General features: G+C 46.8%; 1 protein-coding gene across 1 annotated transcript in view; it reads left to right on the plus strand.

Annotated features, from left to right (window-relative positions):
* The first annotated feature begins 12,084 nt into the window (after positions 1-12,084).
* The window catches only part of CUNH11orf80 (chromosome unknown C11orf80 homolog), a 37,369-nt gene continuing 32,427 nt past the window's right edge, over positions 12,085-17,026 (plus strand). Inside the window, exons 1-2 of the mRNA XM_036416750.2 lie at positions 12,085-12,232; positions 14,832-14,964. Coding sequence (XP_036272643.1) covers positions 12,203-12,232; positions 14,832-14,964 — 163 coding nt within the window. The 5' untranslated portion in view covers positions 12,085-12,202. The remainder of the gene's footprint in view (positions 12,233-14,831; positions 14,965-17,026) is intronic.

Consider the following 17,026-nt stretch of genomic DNA (forward strand, 5'->3'; position numbering starts at 1 on the left):
GAAATAGGTACTGTTCTCCCAGACGGAGAAGCTAAGCTCAGAGATGAACGGGTATCCTAGCCTGGGTTCCGGACAGAGCAGCCGGAGGTTAACCGTTAGGTTATACTGCCCAGGAGGAGGTCGGCCTGCTTCTACCAGGGAAATGCCCGAAATGGCCAAGTAAGGGCAATGTGAAGAATGGGTTTTGCCTGAATTCCTGGATTTAAGATTTTATTTATTTATGAACAATGGAATCTTAAGATTTTGCTCCTTTCTGAAAAGATAGGCACGCTGAAACAAATATAAAAGTAACTGAAGTACTCCCCGGACATGATTTTTGCCAAGCAGAAATCATTTGTGCTAAACCCACTTGAAATCATTTACAAAGTTCAAAAAAGTCCTTTTACTGTCTGTCTGGTATGGCTCAGTGGTTGAGCATTGACCTGTGAACTTGGAGATCACTGTTGGATTCCGGGTCAGGTCAGGGCACAGGCCTTGGTCCCCAGTTGGGGGCATGCAGGAGGCAGCCAATCAATGATTCTCTTTCATTATTGATGTTTCTATCTGTCACCCTCTCCCTTCCTCTCTGAAATCAATAAAAATATATTCTAAAATATATACTTATTTTGGAAAGTTCTTTTACCAATCCTCACTAGCTGTGTCGTCTCACCTACCTGGCCTTGGTTTTCCTTGTCTATAAAATGGGTTGGGAGGAAGGTCAGGGAGTTGCATTAAAAGATGACCTTGAGCCGAAGCCGGTGTGGCTCAGTGGATAGAGCGTTGGCCTGTGGACTGAAAGGTCCTAGGTTCGATTCCGGTCAAGGGCATGTGCCTTGGTTGTGGGCACATCCCCGGCAGGGGGTGTGCAAGAGGCAGCTGGTCGATGTTTCTCTCTCGTCGACATTTCTATCTCTCTCCCTTCCTCTCTGTAAAAAATCAATAAAATATATATATAAAAAAAAAGATGACCTTGACGTGCTTTTCCAGCTCTGATGGTCTGATCCTAAACTGGAACAGTGAACCTACCAACAAATTGGAACTTGGCCTTCTGGGGTGTACCTCAATATTAGCTGTAATCAGGCTATTTACATTTATTTACTTATTTATTACTACTTTTTTTTTTTTTTTTAAATAGTCACTCTTCCAGCCAATGGAATCAAAGAAGTGAGGGCATAAGCTGTAACGGTTCCCAGAGGCAGAAGTGAGTGTGTCTTGGGGGAGGGGCACTGAGGAGTGCTTTATGTCATCAGAGAGGCTCTGTCAGGGACGTTAAAGCTGACGGGATGAGAATCAGCTGATCTGCTCAAGGAACCCCAAAGCTTTGCTGCTGTACTGGTGATGGGAGCCGAGGGTCTCAACAACAGCCTATTAGTCTGCCACCCAATTAGAAGACAAGAATATTAGGTCTTCAGCCGAAACCGGTGTGGTTCAGTGGATAGAGCATCGGCCTGCGGACTGGAGGGTCCCAGGTTCGATTCTGGTCTAGGGGCATGTACCTTGGTTGCGGGCACGTCCTTGGTCGGGGGGTGTGCAGGAGGCGGCTGATTGATGATTCTCTCTCATTGATGTTTCTGGCTCTCTATCCTTCTCTCTTCCTCTCTGTAAAAAATCAATAAAATATATATTTTAAAAAAAGAATATTAGGTCTTCTAATTAGCATAATAATAATTTTTTTTTGTACAGTGAGCTCCCTTTTTCAATATTTCAGAATCCTTAAAAAAAAAGACTGGTAAAGCAAGCATCATTCTCACTTTATTGATGAGCAAATATTTGTTGTCCCACTTATTGCTTCTTATAGATGTCCTGACCAGAGATCGAACCTACAACCTTGGTATATTAAGATGATGCTCTAACCAGCTGAGCCACCCAGTCAGGGCCTACACCAGCTCTTCTGATTCCTAACACATCCTTTCCCCTCTGCTAGAAAGCGAGTTTAGCAATACAGTTAAAATCAGCCATTTTGGAGCCAGGCTCTTCGGGTGTAAAGCTTGTTTTGCCACTCACCTTTGACCTTGGGTAAGATATTCAATCTCTCTGGGATTCAGTTCCTCACCTGTAAGATGGTATCACGATGCAGGGATCAAATAAGTTACTGCAGGTGAAGTACCAGAACACGTCCTGGCACAGAGCAGGAACTCAGCCAGTGCCAGCGATTATTGCTTTACCGCATTATCATTTTGCCATCCGATTTCCCAATGTGGGGAGGAAGTGTTCTCCATAAAGAGAACACACGGACCCCTTGTCTCAGCTCTGTTACCGAGCTGCTTTGGAAACTTGTTATTTTGCTCTGTAGTGTGTCAGGACAGTCAAAGATGAAGAAAACATCTACTTCCTTTTTACATAAGTTGCAAAAGTGAATGAAATGATGTCCACCAAGTATGCCGAGCTTCTCAGAGAATCCAGACTTTCTGTTTACATTACCAAGACTCAAGGGAAGGTCTTGGTAGGAATTCCTGCCATGAAACCTACCAGCCCAGCTGAAATTCTTCTCTCCTTCTGTCTGACAGTGATTCTTCTGGCTCTTTCCCCACATCCCCTCCCCTCCCACAGCCTCGTGGCTGGAATTCCTTCTGGTGAGCTCCCTTTCCTTCGGCTCCTTCTCATCAGCATTCAAACAAGCTCAAGAACTTGCCAGCTTAGAAAAATAAGCGAGAAACCCCGATCTTCCTTCACATTGCCCTTCGTCTTCATGATCTTCTTGAGTCATTTGAATTTATTGGCTCCACGTCCTTGCCTTCCATTTAATCAAACATTCATTCACAAACTACCTGGCTTATGTGCCAGGCACTGTGCTGGATCTGGGGTTCCGAAGATGAGTAAAATGGACACTGTCTCTGTCCCCTTGGAGTTTACAGTCTGGTAGGGTTGGCAGACATTAATAAAATATTAATCACAAAGTATATAGTCTCAGATTATTTTTTAGATCCTCGGACATGTTTTTATTGATTTTTAGAGGGAGGGAGGGAGGAAAGAAGAGAGATGAGAGAGTACATGCCCCAGGTTTCAAACCTAGGTATGTGCCCTGGTAGGGAATTAACCTGAGACCTCTTTTTAAAAATATATATTTTATTAATTTTATTTATTTATTTATTTATTTTTTTTTACAGAGAGGAAGAGAGAGGGATAGTTAGAAACATTGATTAGAGAGAATCATCGATCAGCTGTCTCTTGCACACCCCCTACTGGGGATGTGCCTGCAACCACGGTACATGCCTTTGACCGGAATCGAACCTGGAACCCTTCAGTCCGCAGGCTGACGCTCTATTCACTGAGCCAAAAACGGTTTCGGCCTGAGACCTCTTTTTTTAAGCATTTGTTATCTTTTCTCAAAACACACACACACACACACACACACACACACACACACACATATTTTATTGATTTTTACAAGAGGAAGGGAGAAGGATAGAGAGTTAGAAACATCGATCAGCTGCCTCCTGCATATCCCATACTCTATACTGGGGATGTGCCCACAACCAATGTACATGCTCTTGACTAGAATCGAACCTGGGACCCTTCAGTCCACAGGCTGACCCTCTATCCACTGAGCCAAACCGGTTAGGGCTGAACCTGAGACCTTTTGGTGTATGGGATGACGCTCCAACCAACCGAGCCACCTGGCCAGGGCTACCTACTCAGATTTATAATCATAAAGGATAAGGAAGGAGTGTCATGAATGAAAAGGTCATGTGAAAATAAAACAGTGAGTTATAACCTGGTTAGAAAGGTCAGATCATCTGAGCTCGATCTGAAATATGAGAGCATTAACCAGGCAGAGGATGAAGACTAATAATAGCCACTACTCACATTAATTGGGAATTGTCTTTCTCGCACTTTACATATTTCACTTCATTCTTATGACAACTCTGAGGGTTAACTCCATTTTACAGACGAGGAAACAGTCATTGGGAGGTTGAGTGGCTTACTCAGGGTCATTGAACCAGGCAGAGGGAGAGTGGGGATATTAACGAACCCAGACAGTCTGACCCTTGAGTCATGTTCTCAGCTCCGGGGACACAGAGTGGTGGATACCGGGCCTGATGCATGGGGCATGTGAGAGATGGAGAGAAGGGCCGTGGGAGGGGAGACAGAGGGCAAGAGAGAATGTGTGAGAATTCAGGCCAGGAAGAAAGGGACTGTCTTATTTTTCTGAAGAAGCTTCCTGCTAAATGTCAAGAGACAGAACCTGATAAACCCAAAGCTCAGAATTTATGCCATCAGCTGTTGAATTGGGAAGAAATGTAAGGTTCCCATCCACACGGAAAATATAATCCTTTTAGAGCTTGGAGCAGAACTGGAAAAGATTGAGAAAGGAGAGCAAGAGTTTGGATGCAAACAGGAGTGGACAGAAGAGGCTTATGTTCCATATATTAATAGTTCCTGGAACTCAGCCTTTCAAAGTACCCTCTGCCGACAGGGGCCATCACCACGGAGTACAAGTGGCATTGTCGCCTGTGTAGGCACAGCAGGTCTGAGATAAATCTCATCTCCTCACCACCTCCAGCCTTCTCACCTCCTAAGCCCGATTCTCTTCATGTTTGGAGGCAATCTGGAAAGTTCCCTGCCAAGGAGAAATATAAGAGTAACCTGAAAATTGAAAGTCAGGTTGCCTGTGGGGATTGCTTTGGAGTGTGTGTGTGGGGGGGAGGGGGGCAGTGAGAACCCCACAGTAGAGGCTGAGGGGTACCTGACCAACTAGGGAACAGATGGAGGTTCAGTAGCACCAGGAATCAGAGGGGGAACCACCAAGCTCTCCATGAAGCAATGACTGCTCTGTCCACACCCAGACCACAGGTCCCACCTGCCAGGGGACTCGGCCGCAGATGCACTGGCCATGGAGCCCAGTGGCCAAGGCCAAGCGAAGAACTGAGAAAGGAGAACGAGAGTTTAGATGCAAACAACAGTGGGCAGAAGGGGCCCACTGGACCAGCAGGCCAGTGTAATACCAACTTGGGACATGATTTTTTTTAAAAATATTAAAAATATATATTTTTATTGACTTAAGAGAGAGGAATACAAAGATGGGCACATCAATGATGAGAGAGAATCATCAATCAGCTGCCTCCTGCAAGCCCCCTCCCTACTGGGGATCCAGCCTACAACTGGGGCACGTGCCCTGACCAGTATTAGAACTGTAACCTCCTGATTCAGGGGTTCGATGCTCAACCACTGAACCACCCCAGCTGAGCAAGGAAGCTCTTTATTAGTTAGGTAAGAGACAGAAGATGGCACATGACCTTACCCCTCTTCCCCCAATATTAGAATTCTCCATAAATCCATAACCAAAACACCACGAAGGGAAGGGGGCGGTGATGAGAATCCTAAGGAACTGCACATACCACTTGAAACGACTGAGTTGTCTTGAGTTGGCATTTCCCAGGTTTATCGTTTTTCTGCCATTCGTAGAAATGGGGTCCGAAGAACTAAGCTGAGAGCTAAAGAAAATGACACATTTCCTCAGCGGAGTCCATGATTGAGATGGTGAATAAGCCTGAGATACAGGTAAAGGCCAGGGAGGATGGCCTGCAAGGGGAGTGCCAGTACCTCACAAGGACTGGTGTGACTTCCTGAGACTACTGTGGACCAGCGGACCAGTGGAACACCAGCTCAGGACATGATTTGCAAAGAATGCTCATGTATTTGAAAGTGAAAGTCTGCAGGTGATCCAAGGGAGAGTCTTACGTCAACTGGGGCAGTCTGGTGGTAGGGTGTGGGGAGGCGAGGCACACCTCAGAGATATTACAGGTTTAATTCCAGACCAATGCAACGAAGCAAGCATTGCAATAAAGGAAGTTGTAATCTTTTTGCTGGTGAGGGTCTTGCCTTCAACCTGTAAAAACAAATTGTACGACAATTTGTAAAAACACAACGTCCTGGAAGCACTCTAACGTGAAGTAAAACAAAATGAGGTGCGCCTGGAATGATGTAGGAAAATCTGGATTTGCATAAAAGGTTAATGGGGGAAGTTATTTGTATTGCAAAGGTATTCTTCAGTTTACAAGAGAACTGGAAACAGTTTTTAAAAAAAGTCAACTTCCCAGTATGTCTAAAACATGTCTAAAACTATTTGATTCACACAAAATTGGGTTTATATGATGTTTTAGGAACACAGCTTGTGTGCAAAGCACAGGACATCTGGACATTAGTCACTCTGGCCAGGGCTGAACTACTGTGCCAAGTGAATAATAACAATCCTGGCTATTCTCCACTCCTTTTTATAAAAGGACTAGTGGCCCAGTGCAGGCAAGGGTTTGGTCCCTCAGTCCGGCCTGCACCCTCTCCAATTTGAGACCCCTTGGGGGATGTCTGACTGCCGGTTTCGGTCCAATCCCTCTCTCAATCTGGGACCACTGGCTCCTAACCACTCACCTACCTGCCTGCCTGCCTGATTGCCCCTAACCACTCTGCCTGCTGGCCTGCTCCCCCCAACTGCCCCCCCCTCGCCAGCCTGCTTGCCCCTCACTGGCCCCCTGTTGGCCTGATCACCCCCAACTGCCCTCCCCTCCTGGCCTGATCACCCATAACCACCTCTGTCTCAGCCCTACCACCATAGCTTTGTCTGGAAGGTCTCCCGGTCTAATTAGCATATTACCCCTTTATTAGTATAGATTAGATGAGTTTTCTGTGGTTTCAATTCAATATAATGAAAAAGTCTCCACCAAACCACTGCTGTCCAGAAGTGGAATGGGTTGATTCTGAGGTGGCAAATTTCCCAACACTAGGTATTTAATTAAAAGCTAGATATCAACTTGTCAGGACTGTTGGAATGACTACTGCATGAAATAGGGAGGTGAATTAGGGCAGTGTTTCCCAACCCTATTACACGCTAAATATATTGTGTAAAGAAGATCAATTCTCCATCTTGAATACCAGGAAGACGTGAGAAAGGAGAGAGGCTATTCGGGAAGAGGGGTAGGATAATGGAAAGGAATTGGAAAAAATATTGTTCTTCCGATTAGGAAATACTAGATTAAATGACTTCTAAGATTTCTTCTAATTTGAAGATTCTAAAACTCTCAAATTGTCTCACAGATGTTATTTTAACTACATTCCTGGGAGAACTTTCCTATTTTAGTTGTGGAAAACTAGAACATAACACTTAAAGTGAGTGGTAAAATGGGAAAATAATTCAGACATCCTGACCCCTTTAGACTTTCGATCCACAGTCTGTTTTCAACTGGTGAGAATGAAAGTTGGGGAAACGGAAGATGGAAGTGGCCTGAAAACTAGAACAGATGAAAATCGAGTCAAATTAAGAAATCAGTGAAAAACCAGCTCAGTGAGGTGCCATATTACCAACTTTAGAGACCTGGTACACCAGCGGGTGGAGTACTTCAGCGGCTGTGAACATACAGAAGACTGACCCCAGACTGAACACATGCAGTCCGCGTCCTTTTTCGTGGGGACCCCTAGAAGACAAATCTTTGTCCCAGTCCCCCTCTTTGTCTTTCAAAGCAAGTTGATCATCTGGCCTTTGGACCAATAGACTTCCTTAGCCATCTGTGACTAGATTACACTGCTGTTTCCATTCCCAAGGCCTCTATGCCATAAAGAATACTTCCTCTCCAGTGGGTGTCAGCAGGCAGGACAAACACACCTGCCTAGAAAGCCCATGACAGAGGGCTGAACCGCTCTGTGCGACAGACGTTATTGGTTATCGAGGAAAAGGAGAAATTGGACACTAACAGGAAAGGAATAAAATCTCCTGGGCTGGCGCCAGAACCTGCTGCTGGTAGAAAAACCAGAGACACTGTGCAAAGAGTGATCATCAGCCAGGAAAAACACGGAGCAATCCAGGATCATCGTCAGTTCTTTCAAGAAGGAGAGGAAGAGAACAGAATGAAGCGGAGAAGAAACACTCCGGTGGTGTAAACGTTGGTAGTGTCCTGGGGTTGGAGCATCTTTCCTTTGCCCATCGTCCATCTTAGGATGAGGAGGAATGAATGCTGTAGTCCCAGATGTGGCTCAAAAGTCAGCGCCACGATGGCCTCTAGTGCCCCCCTCACCGAACATTCCCCCCGCACAAACATCCCTGCTTGACCCCTCAGAGGAGAGCAGTGCGCGGTGGGTGGGTGAGTGACGCTGCCCCAGATTCTGTGCTCCAGGTGGAGAAGGCCTCCAGAGTTGAAGAGATGAGCTAATCTGAGCTCCGTGGCCCCGTTTCCGACGCTGTGATTAGTGGAGAGGCACCTGGGACCTGCCCCACTTCAGGAAACCCGGTTATGGGAACTGGTGGGGGACAGACTTTGCTCAGGACCCGAGAGAAACAGTTAACCCTTTTCTACTGTCTGTATGGGAAACAGCCTCTTTTATTTTACTTATCTTCACCCGAGGATGCTTTTCCATTGGTTTTTAGAGAGAGTGCAAGAGAGAGGGAAAGACAGAGAGAAATATCAATGGGAGACAAACACATCGATTGGTTGTCTCCTGCACGCCCGAACCAGGGCCTGGGCTGGGGAGGAGCCTGCAACCAAGGTATGTGTCCTTGGCTGGAATCGAACCCGGGACCCTTTGGTCTACAGGCTGACACTCTATCCACTGAACCAAACTGGCTAGGGCGGAAACAGCCTTTTCATAGTTCTCCAGAGTGAAAGAAACTCCTCAAATGGACTTCATTTTGCATCAGCCTGATAAAGGGGACCTCTGGAATATTTTCCAACTGAGTTCTTGGGGTCAGTCTCTTCAGGGCCTTCAAATGCTCTAAGGGAGCCTGAGAACAAGGACCTAAGAAGTGTCGGGAATGACATACACAGAAAGGGCACATTCAGAAGGGAGAGCCGGCTCCACGGTTCCTAAAATGTCACTGTTCCCCTGGCAGCATGCTCTGCGATGTCTGGTTTCATTCAAACCCTTGGGTTTGGGTAAGAATCAACCTGGGGCTCTTCAGATGGGGTGTCTTCTGGCCAGACGGGGGGTTTCTTCTGAAAATAAACAGGATGTCCAAACTGGACAGGAAACACTAATCAAAACCCTGAGGTGAGTGAAGGAGTGGAAGCAGAATCAGTATACCACGAAGTCAAAGGACTGGGAGAGCTGGCCCCCTGAAGGCACTGCTAAAACCCTGGACAGCAGAGCTGGAAGTATCCAGAGCAGCATCCAAAGGCTCCTTGGTTGACCTGGTTGACTAAGGTAACTTTAACCTTGGGTAGATCATTTAACTTCTTTGGGCCTCAAATTCATCTATTGAAGATAATTAATAACCTCCCAATGTCTCTTCTGGCTCTAACATTCTATTGCTCTAAACATGAGGTCTGAGTAAAAAGAGTTTTAAGAATGTGGAGTCAGCCGAAACCGGTTTGGCTCAGTGGATAGAGCGTTAGTCTGCGGACTGAAAGGTCCCAGGTTCGATTCTGGTCAAGGGCATGTACATTGGTTGCAGGCACATCCCCAGTAGGGGGTGTGCAGGAGGCAGCTGGTCGATGTTTCTCTCTCATCAACGTTTCTAGCTCTCTCTCCCTATCCCTTCCTCGCTGTGGAAAATCAATAAAAATATTAAAAAAAAAAAAGAATGTGGAGTCAGCCCAATAGTAATTAGACCCCAGACCCTAGACAGGTTGGGGGCAAACACTGCCGGGTGAGAGCAAGGCTGGATGCTGTGGCTCATTCAAGTCTTAGTTTGTGGGAGATGAGGGCACCTGAGTTCATTGGCTTCTTAGTTTTTCAACAGAGACATCTGCTTCCCATGGTAATACTCATGTTCCCGTGCCAGAGAATTCTGAGACAAGCAGTCAGGCAGGTCACAACCAGGCGGGAGATGCACTGGGGAGTGGAAAGAAGGGTTAAAAGATTTTTGTTTCAGCCTGGCTGTTGTGGCGCAGTGGTTGGACAGTATAACCTATAAACCAGGAGGTCACGGTTTGATACTTGTCAGGGCACATGTCTGGGTTTTGGGGTCGACAGCCAGTGCCGTGTGTGCAGGAGGCAGCCAATCAATGATTCTCTCTCATCACTGAGAATCTCTCTCTCTTTCCCTCTCCCTTCTTTTCTGAAATAAATAAAAACATATTTTTTTTTTAAAAAAATGATTTTTTGTTTCAGATTTTGGCTCTGCCGTTGACAAACTCAGTGTGATACAATTTCTTCTTGGACCCTCAACTTCATTAGTTATAAAATGATAACAACACTTCCCATACAAGATTGGGAGGACTGCTTAGGATAAATAAGAAAAAGCAAAGACCATTTAGCCTAGAGGAGATTCCCACAAAACGTCAAGCCTGCCTTATCCCTTGCCTGACTCCAGGGTTCATGCTGTGGAAGTCCTGATGGCAGGCCCTTATAGCACAGGGAAACTTCCTAGGTCCTGCCTACCACAGGGAGGGAGGGGTGGAGCTGTGTCTCTCGCTACCTCTGCGGGGCCTCTCCTGGCTCTGGGCTGGGCTGGGTCTTCCACTGCACGCTCATCCCCGCGGCTTGCTCCAGGAACAGAGCTGGAGGCCCATGTGACCCCACCCTTCATTCCCAACGCCATCGTCAAGGTGGGGCGTTTTCTGCTGAGCCAATATTCTCCATGGGAAAGGCTTTCAAGAGCCATCTACCCTGGCCGGTTTGGCTCAGTGGATAGAATGTTGGCCTGTGGACTGAAGGGTCTTGGGTTTGATTCTGATCAAGGGCACATGCCTCAGTGGCAGGCTAGGTCCCTAGCCCTGGTTTGGCACATGTGGGAGGCAACCAACCAATGTTTCTCTCTCTCTCTCTCTCTCTCTCTCTCTCTCTCTCTCTCTCTCTCTCTCTCTCTCCACACACACACACACACACACACACACACTAAACAATTGTCTCACAAGATACTGTGAGAGTTAAAAATTTATACAAAGAGCCAGTGGTGACAACAGGTAGTCATCCCATAAACGTTAGTCCCCTTCCTCTTGGCAACTCCTAAAGGGGGCACCTGAGAGAGCAGGGAGTGAGTGAAAGGCTCCAACGATGCCCCAGATGCCAGCTCATCAAGACTGAAATGGTATTACGAAGAATTTTCCAGAAACGAAAGCCACCCCCCCCCCCCAAGAGATTACCTGGGAGCAACTGAAATGGGGAGAGGGGTCAATCACTCACTAGCGCTGAGCTCAGACTCAGGGAAGCGGTGATTCAGGTTTCGGTAGACGTGTTCTTTGGAGGAGCACCAGGGCACTGGACAGGCACCGCGCCAGCTGCCCTGCCCGGCTGTCCAATCCTGGCTCCGCGGAGCTGAGGTGGAAGAATTTTCCCTGAAGGAAAGCAGCCAACACCCTGTCCCACCCTTCTCCTTGGGCAATTCTCTGCCAGGCAGGACTCTTTCACCGGGTTTCTTCCGGCTGCCTGAGGAACCAGCCGCAGCACCCACCCCTTTGGGCTCAGCCCCCACTGGCCACACCCTCCCTGAGCGTCCCAGCCCTGCAGCCGGCGTCTGGAGGACTGACTACCCTCCTTTCAGCAAGAAACACTGTGGAGAACCAGAGCTTCTCCTGCCAGTGGAGCTTAGAAGGCCAGCTCCCGCCTTTTCCCTGGGGCGAGGGTCCCCCTCCAGGTCCTGCTGGAAGGGGCGGGCCGGGCACCCTGGAACTAGACTCGGGGACATGCGTGGGACAGGTTGCCAGTGAGAATACAGGCCGCCCAGTTTTTGAATTTCAAATGTCCAAATACTAAAAAGATATAAAAATATTATATATAAATATATTTTAAAAAATTTAAAGTATAAGTTTGTCCCAAATACTGCATGGAATATACTTAAGTTTTTATTGTCGCTTTTAAAACTATCATTCAAATTCGGTTGTCCGTCCCTAAACCTGGGAACCAGCGATTGGCCTGGGGCACTTGGGGCAGCCCCCGCAGAGGTGAGGCTGCTAGCTTGGGGGTCCCGCACCCGCGTCTTCTCCTGACTGAGGGCGGCGGGAGCGTTTGTGAAAGGACCGTGGGAAAGTCTCCTTCGAGAGGGAGGAGGAGCCGTGGCCCGGCCTCGTCCCTGCGCACCGCCCGCCCCGCGCGCCCGCGGGCTCCCCCCGCCCCGCGCCCACCTGCCGCCCACGGAGGGCCGCTCCGCGCCGCTCTGCGCAGGCGCGGCCGGCGGGGGGCGGGGCGGGGCGGGAGGGCGGCGCCCAGTGCGCAGGCGCGGCGGCCGGGGGCGGGGCGTGCGCGCGCGGGCGGGAAGAAACCGCGTTGTGCGCCGGGCGTGGGCGCGGGCGCGGGCGGAGGTCGAGGCCCCGGCGGACACGGCTCTGCTGGGCGTCGTCGCCGCTCCGCGTGCGACATGGCGGGGACGGCTGCGGCCGTCTGTGAGGTGATGCCGGGAAGGGCAGTCTGTCACAGGCTCTGTGAGAAGCCGGGCTTTGTGAGACCGCGAAGCCTGGGCAGAGGGGTGTGGCCGGGGTACGGCCTCGCCTGAGGGGGCGAAGGAAAGTTCGAGAACGATGCGGTTCGGTGCAGGTCAGCCTGCCGCGCACCGGGTTGTGAGGGGCAGATGAGGCCCGCGTGTGGGCGCCGGGGGCGGGAAGCACGGGGTCCTCGCAGGGGTAGTTGCTCCGCTGAGGGAACGGCCGCCCCCGGGTCACCGCTGAGGGAACCGGGTCAGGAAGCGGACTGTGTGCCGAACGGTGCGGACACCGGGTTAGGGCGGGAGGCCAGCCTCAGCCCCATCCGATCCCGGGAGGGCGGTGACAGGAGGGGCGGGCCTCGCAGGGCGGCCGCGGGGACCCACCCGTGCCAAACGGGGTGCGGGGAGTGGTGGTGGGCCTCGCCCAGCCGAGGTGCGGGCGGCTTCCGGCCTGTTCGGGAGCAGCGGGGAGAAGGACGGCCGCACCCAGCCCGACCGCACCGCGACCGCACCCTGACCGCACCCAGCCCTGACCCCCCCCCCCGACCGCACCCTGACTGCACCCAGCCCTGATCACACCCCGACCCCACCCTGACCGCACCCAGCTCTGATCACACCCCGACCCCACCCTGACTGCACCCAGCCCCGCCTCACCCAGCCCCAGCAGCCCCCAGCGTGAACCGCACCCAGCCCCGATCACACCCAGCCCCACCGCACCCAGCCCCGACCGCACCCAGCCCCGACCGCACCCAGCCCGGACCACACTGCGGACCGGAGAGAGGACAGTGGGGCTGCGCACCTGGCTCCGCGGCTACACTTGTCCATCTGGTACAGCACGTCCACCACCATTCTGGGGCGGAATTCTTAGCTCCTGGCCTTGCAAGGGAGACTAGGCCAGCGGTCGGCAAACTCATTAGTCAACAGAGCCAAATATCAACAGCACAACCATTGAAATTTCTTTTGAGAGCCAGTTTAAATGTAAACTGCCACTTCTTCAACATAGACTCAACCAGGCCGTGGTAGTTTGTGGAAGAGCCACACTCAAGGGGCCAAAGAACCCGTGTGGCTTGAGGGCTGCAGTTTGCCGACCACGGGACTAGGCCAATGAGAAATCCACGAAAGCCACACGGGGTTGACCGGGCGGCACTGGAGTTCTTCGGCCTTTCTGCCGCCTTTGCTATCATCAAGGAAAGTGGGAGGATCAGATTTTACAGGCGACAGAACCTAGGATAGAGCCAGAGCTGCTGCCTCGGGGCCGTCAGTGTTCATTTCCCATCTGCTCTCTTTCATTGTGGGTAAAGAAACTGCATTTTGGGAAATCTGCACAGAGGGAGTGCAGTAAGTCACGGGATATGTGAGGGAAAGTGTTAGACTGCAAAGCCAGGAGACCATCTTTGTACAAATTAGGTACAACTCGGGTACAAATTAGGATCTAAGTTCCCAAGTTCTCTTACTGAGGTGTGTGTGTGTGTGTGTGTGTGTGTGTGTGTGTGTTTTAAAGGGGGTAATCATTAGTATGGTACCTTAGTGTGCGTCCACTTTCATAAATAATAATGGAATTAAATACAGTATATTTTATTTCAAATGTATCTCTTCAAGATTGAGTGTTTCATCCAGACATCTTGGAGGGCTGTTCAACTTAAAATACTGTGTGCAGTCTACTGCAGATGAACTTATTAGAAATAATGGGTAATATTTAGCAAGCATTTACTATATGCCAGGCATTGTATTGAGCAGTTTGCACGTTCAGCAGTAGCCATATGTGGTTCTCATTTTTATAAATGAGGAAGCTGAGATCCAGAGAAATAACTTCCCATGGTCACGAGCTAGAATTGGGGCATCAGTATTAGAAAAGAGGTATCTGCCTCCAGAGCCAGTGTTCTTAACTAGTATTCTGACCTTCAGAAAATTTTTTAAAATTCTTTTTTCTGTTTTGATTGGCCATTTTCTTTCTTAAAAAATATATTTTTATTGATTTCAGAGAGAAAGGAAGATGGATAGAGAGATAGAAACATCAATAATGAGAGAATCATTGATTGGCTGCCTCCTGCATGCCCCCTACTGGGGATCAAGCCCACAACCAAAGCATGTGCCCTTGATTGGAATCAAACTTGGGACCTGAATTCAGTCTGCAGGCCAAGGCTCTATCCACTGAGCCAAACCAGTTAGGGCTGACCCTCAGAAATGTTGATTTAATGAAAGGCAAAGATGAGTCATAATTTAATGTTCTATTTTATTTGGGAAGAAAAAAAGAGACAGAAAAACAAACTCCCACTTAATTTTTCAAATTATTATTTCCAAATGAATTTATTTTTTGGATAAAGCAAGTTAGTGTCTCCACTTCCTGTCTTAGTGGGCATTGTGTTGAATTTAACTGTCTCCTTTATGTCACTCCCCTAAGTTATTTCTTCTGTTTAGACAAATGCTTTGTTCTGAACAAATGTTAAGTCTGATATTTTGCAAGCAATATTATTATCTTTTGAAATTAAACTGTTAACTATCATATACTTTTATTACTATGATTTCTAAAGAAGATTGTGTTTTCTTTGAATTATGCCCTTTTCAGATTTTGAAATATTTAATAATTCACTGGAAGTGTGAAACAGCAAAGGGAGCATTGCTAGAAGGACAGCTAGTGATTTCCATAGAAGCATTAAATTCTAAGCAACAGGAAAATACTCTTCATTGTGTAACAACTAGTAAGTGGAGGAAGAAAAATGTTGATTTTTTTTTTCTGTCTTTGTCATGATTTATGTTATAGTTTATTTTAAAAATTCAATTAGTCATAATCTTCTATGTTATCACTTCAGGGTTGTTCCATAGTTTAAAAACTTAGGTGATTATGTAATAAGTATATGCTGATAGGTTTACAAATGTGTCATAAAGGGAAAACTGAGCAGAATGACTTATCACAGGATCATTTATTTTACTGGCTTAAGGTAAAATTGCTTAGAAATAATTTTACTCTTGCTTTTGGTTTTCGTGTCTTTTTTACAGCAAAATGATATTGCCTTGAATTTTATCTCCTTTTTTTCATGTCTAGCCTTTAGTAGTTGGAAAAGCCAAAAAATAATGGAGGAAGAAAAGAAATAAAATTATGAATAGTGCATACTTTGATAATCCTAACTTGTAGTTAGTTTGAAAATACATATCTCTTCCATTTGGCACTTATTCTTTTGCCATTTTGCCTAAACTTTTGAGAGAAGCTAATGCATTGAGTGACTCTGAAAGAAATTTTCTTGAACTTGCAAAGTGATAACTTCCTTGTTTTTTTTGTTGTTTTTTTTTGTTTTGTTTTGTTTTGTTTTTTGGTGTGTGTGTGTGTGTGTAGATTTATTGAAGGAGACTTTGGAATGAAATCCCATAAACCTTAGAGTCCACCAGTTGCGATTGGGTAGTACTTTAGGCTCTATAAGATGTTAAAATCAATGAGTTGTTTTTTTTTTTCTTCTCTTTCCAATTACAGTTTGTATTAGCATCAGGTATACAGCATAGCAGTTAGACAGTCATATACTTTACAAAGTGGAATCTAAAGTGTCATTACTTTAGATCTTCTCAAAGCCTTTAATGCCATTGTGGACTGTGAATCATTCAAAATGGGTTATGTATAGCGTTTCCTAAACATATTTGACCTTACAGCTCTTAAAAAAATTTTTTTTAAAAGATCATTTGTTCTGAAGAGGGAATTTTGGGCAACGCGGTTGCTCTAAAAATATGTTCTACAGCCAAAACTGGTTTGGCTCAGTGGAAGAGCGTCCGTCTGGAGACTGAGAGGTCCCGGGTTCGATTCCGGTCAAGGGCATGTACCTTGGTTGCGGGCACATCCCCAGTAGGGGTGTGCAAGAGGCAGCTGATTGATGTTTCTCTCTCATCGATGTTTTTACAATAGCTTTCTATCTCTCTCCCTTCCTCTATGTATTAATAAAAAACCAATAAAATATATTTTTAAAAAATGTGTTCTACAAATTAGTCTCTACTATCATCTTTGCATTTGAATGACAGCACTTTAATACAGAAACAGAAGTATAGCTGAAAATTGGGGATGGATAAGTGTAAGATGATTGTTTTCCTTAAGCATGTGCACCAAAAGTTGTTGACATGATACTTGTTAAAACTAAGAAAAGGTGTTAGGAGAAAAAGTGTAACATATAATTGAAAAATATCATGAAATGCTGCAAGACATACAAATTTTGTTAATTTTTCTAGTTAATGTTCTAGCTCCTCACAAATCACTAATATAGACCTACTCCTACATGCCATCCCTGTACCAAACACCCACTCTTCATGTTATGGCCAGTGTATGCCTGAGAGGAACACTAAGGAAAAAAATAGATGATTGTCTCTTATTCAATGTTCTATGCTACTTGGACTTATGCCTTTTAAAGTATGTACCATTTGTCCAGATCGTTCAAAATCTAGAGATCTAGGACATAGCTTATCTAATAGAACTTTTTGTGATAATGGGAATGTTCTATATCTGTGTTACTCAGTACAGTAGTCATTAGTCACATTCTCAATTTTTTTTTCCTCCTGCTTAACGAATACTACTTTCTTGAGGGATAGACACATTTGGCAGTGATTATTGGAATCTTAATTATCAGATCACATTCTTCAGTGAGAGGACATGTTCAATTTGGAAAAAATTCTCCTTGTAGTTCTCATCTTTTTTCCCTTCTTAGGGTATGCTTTTTCCTTAACCTTCTTCCCATGACGAATTATTGCTCCAAATGTCCTAATGTTCCAATTTAGAACTCTAGATAC

The sequence above is a fragment of the Pipistrellus kuhlii genome, unplaced genomic scaffold (genome assembly GCF_014108245.1).
Source record: "Pipistrellus kuhlii isolate mPipKuh1 unplaced genomic scaffold, mPipKuh1.p scaffold_m20_p_56, whole genome shotgun sequence".
NCBI classification, from domain to species: domain Eukaryota; kingdom Metazoa; phylum Chordata; class Mammalia; order Chiroptera; family Vespertilionidae; genus Pipistrellus; species Pipistrellus kuhlii.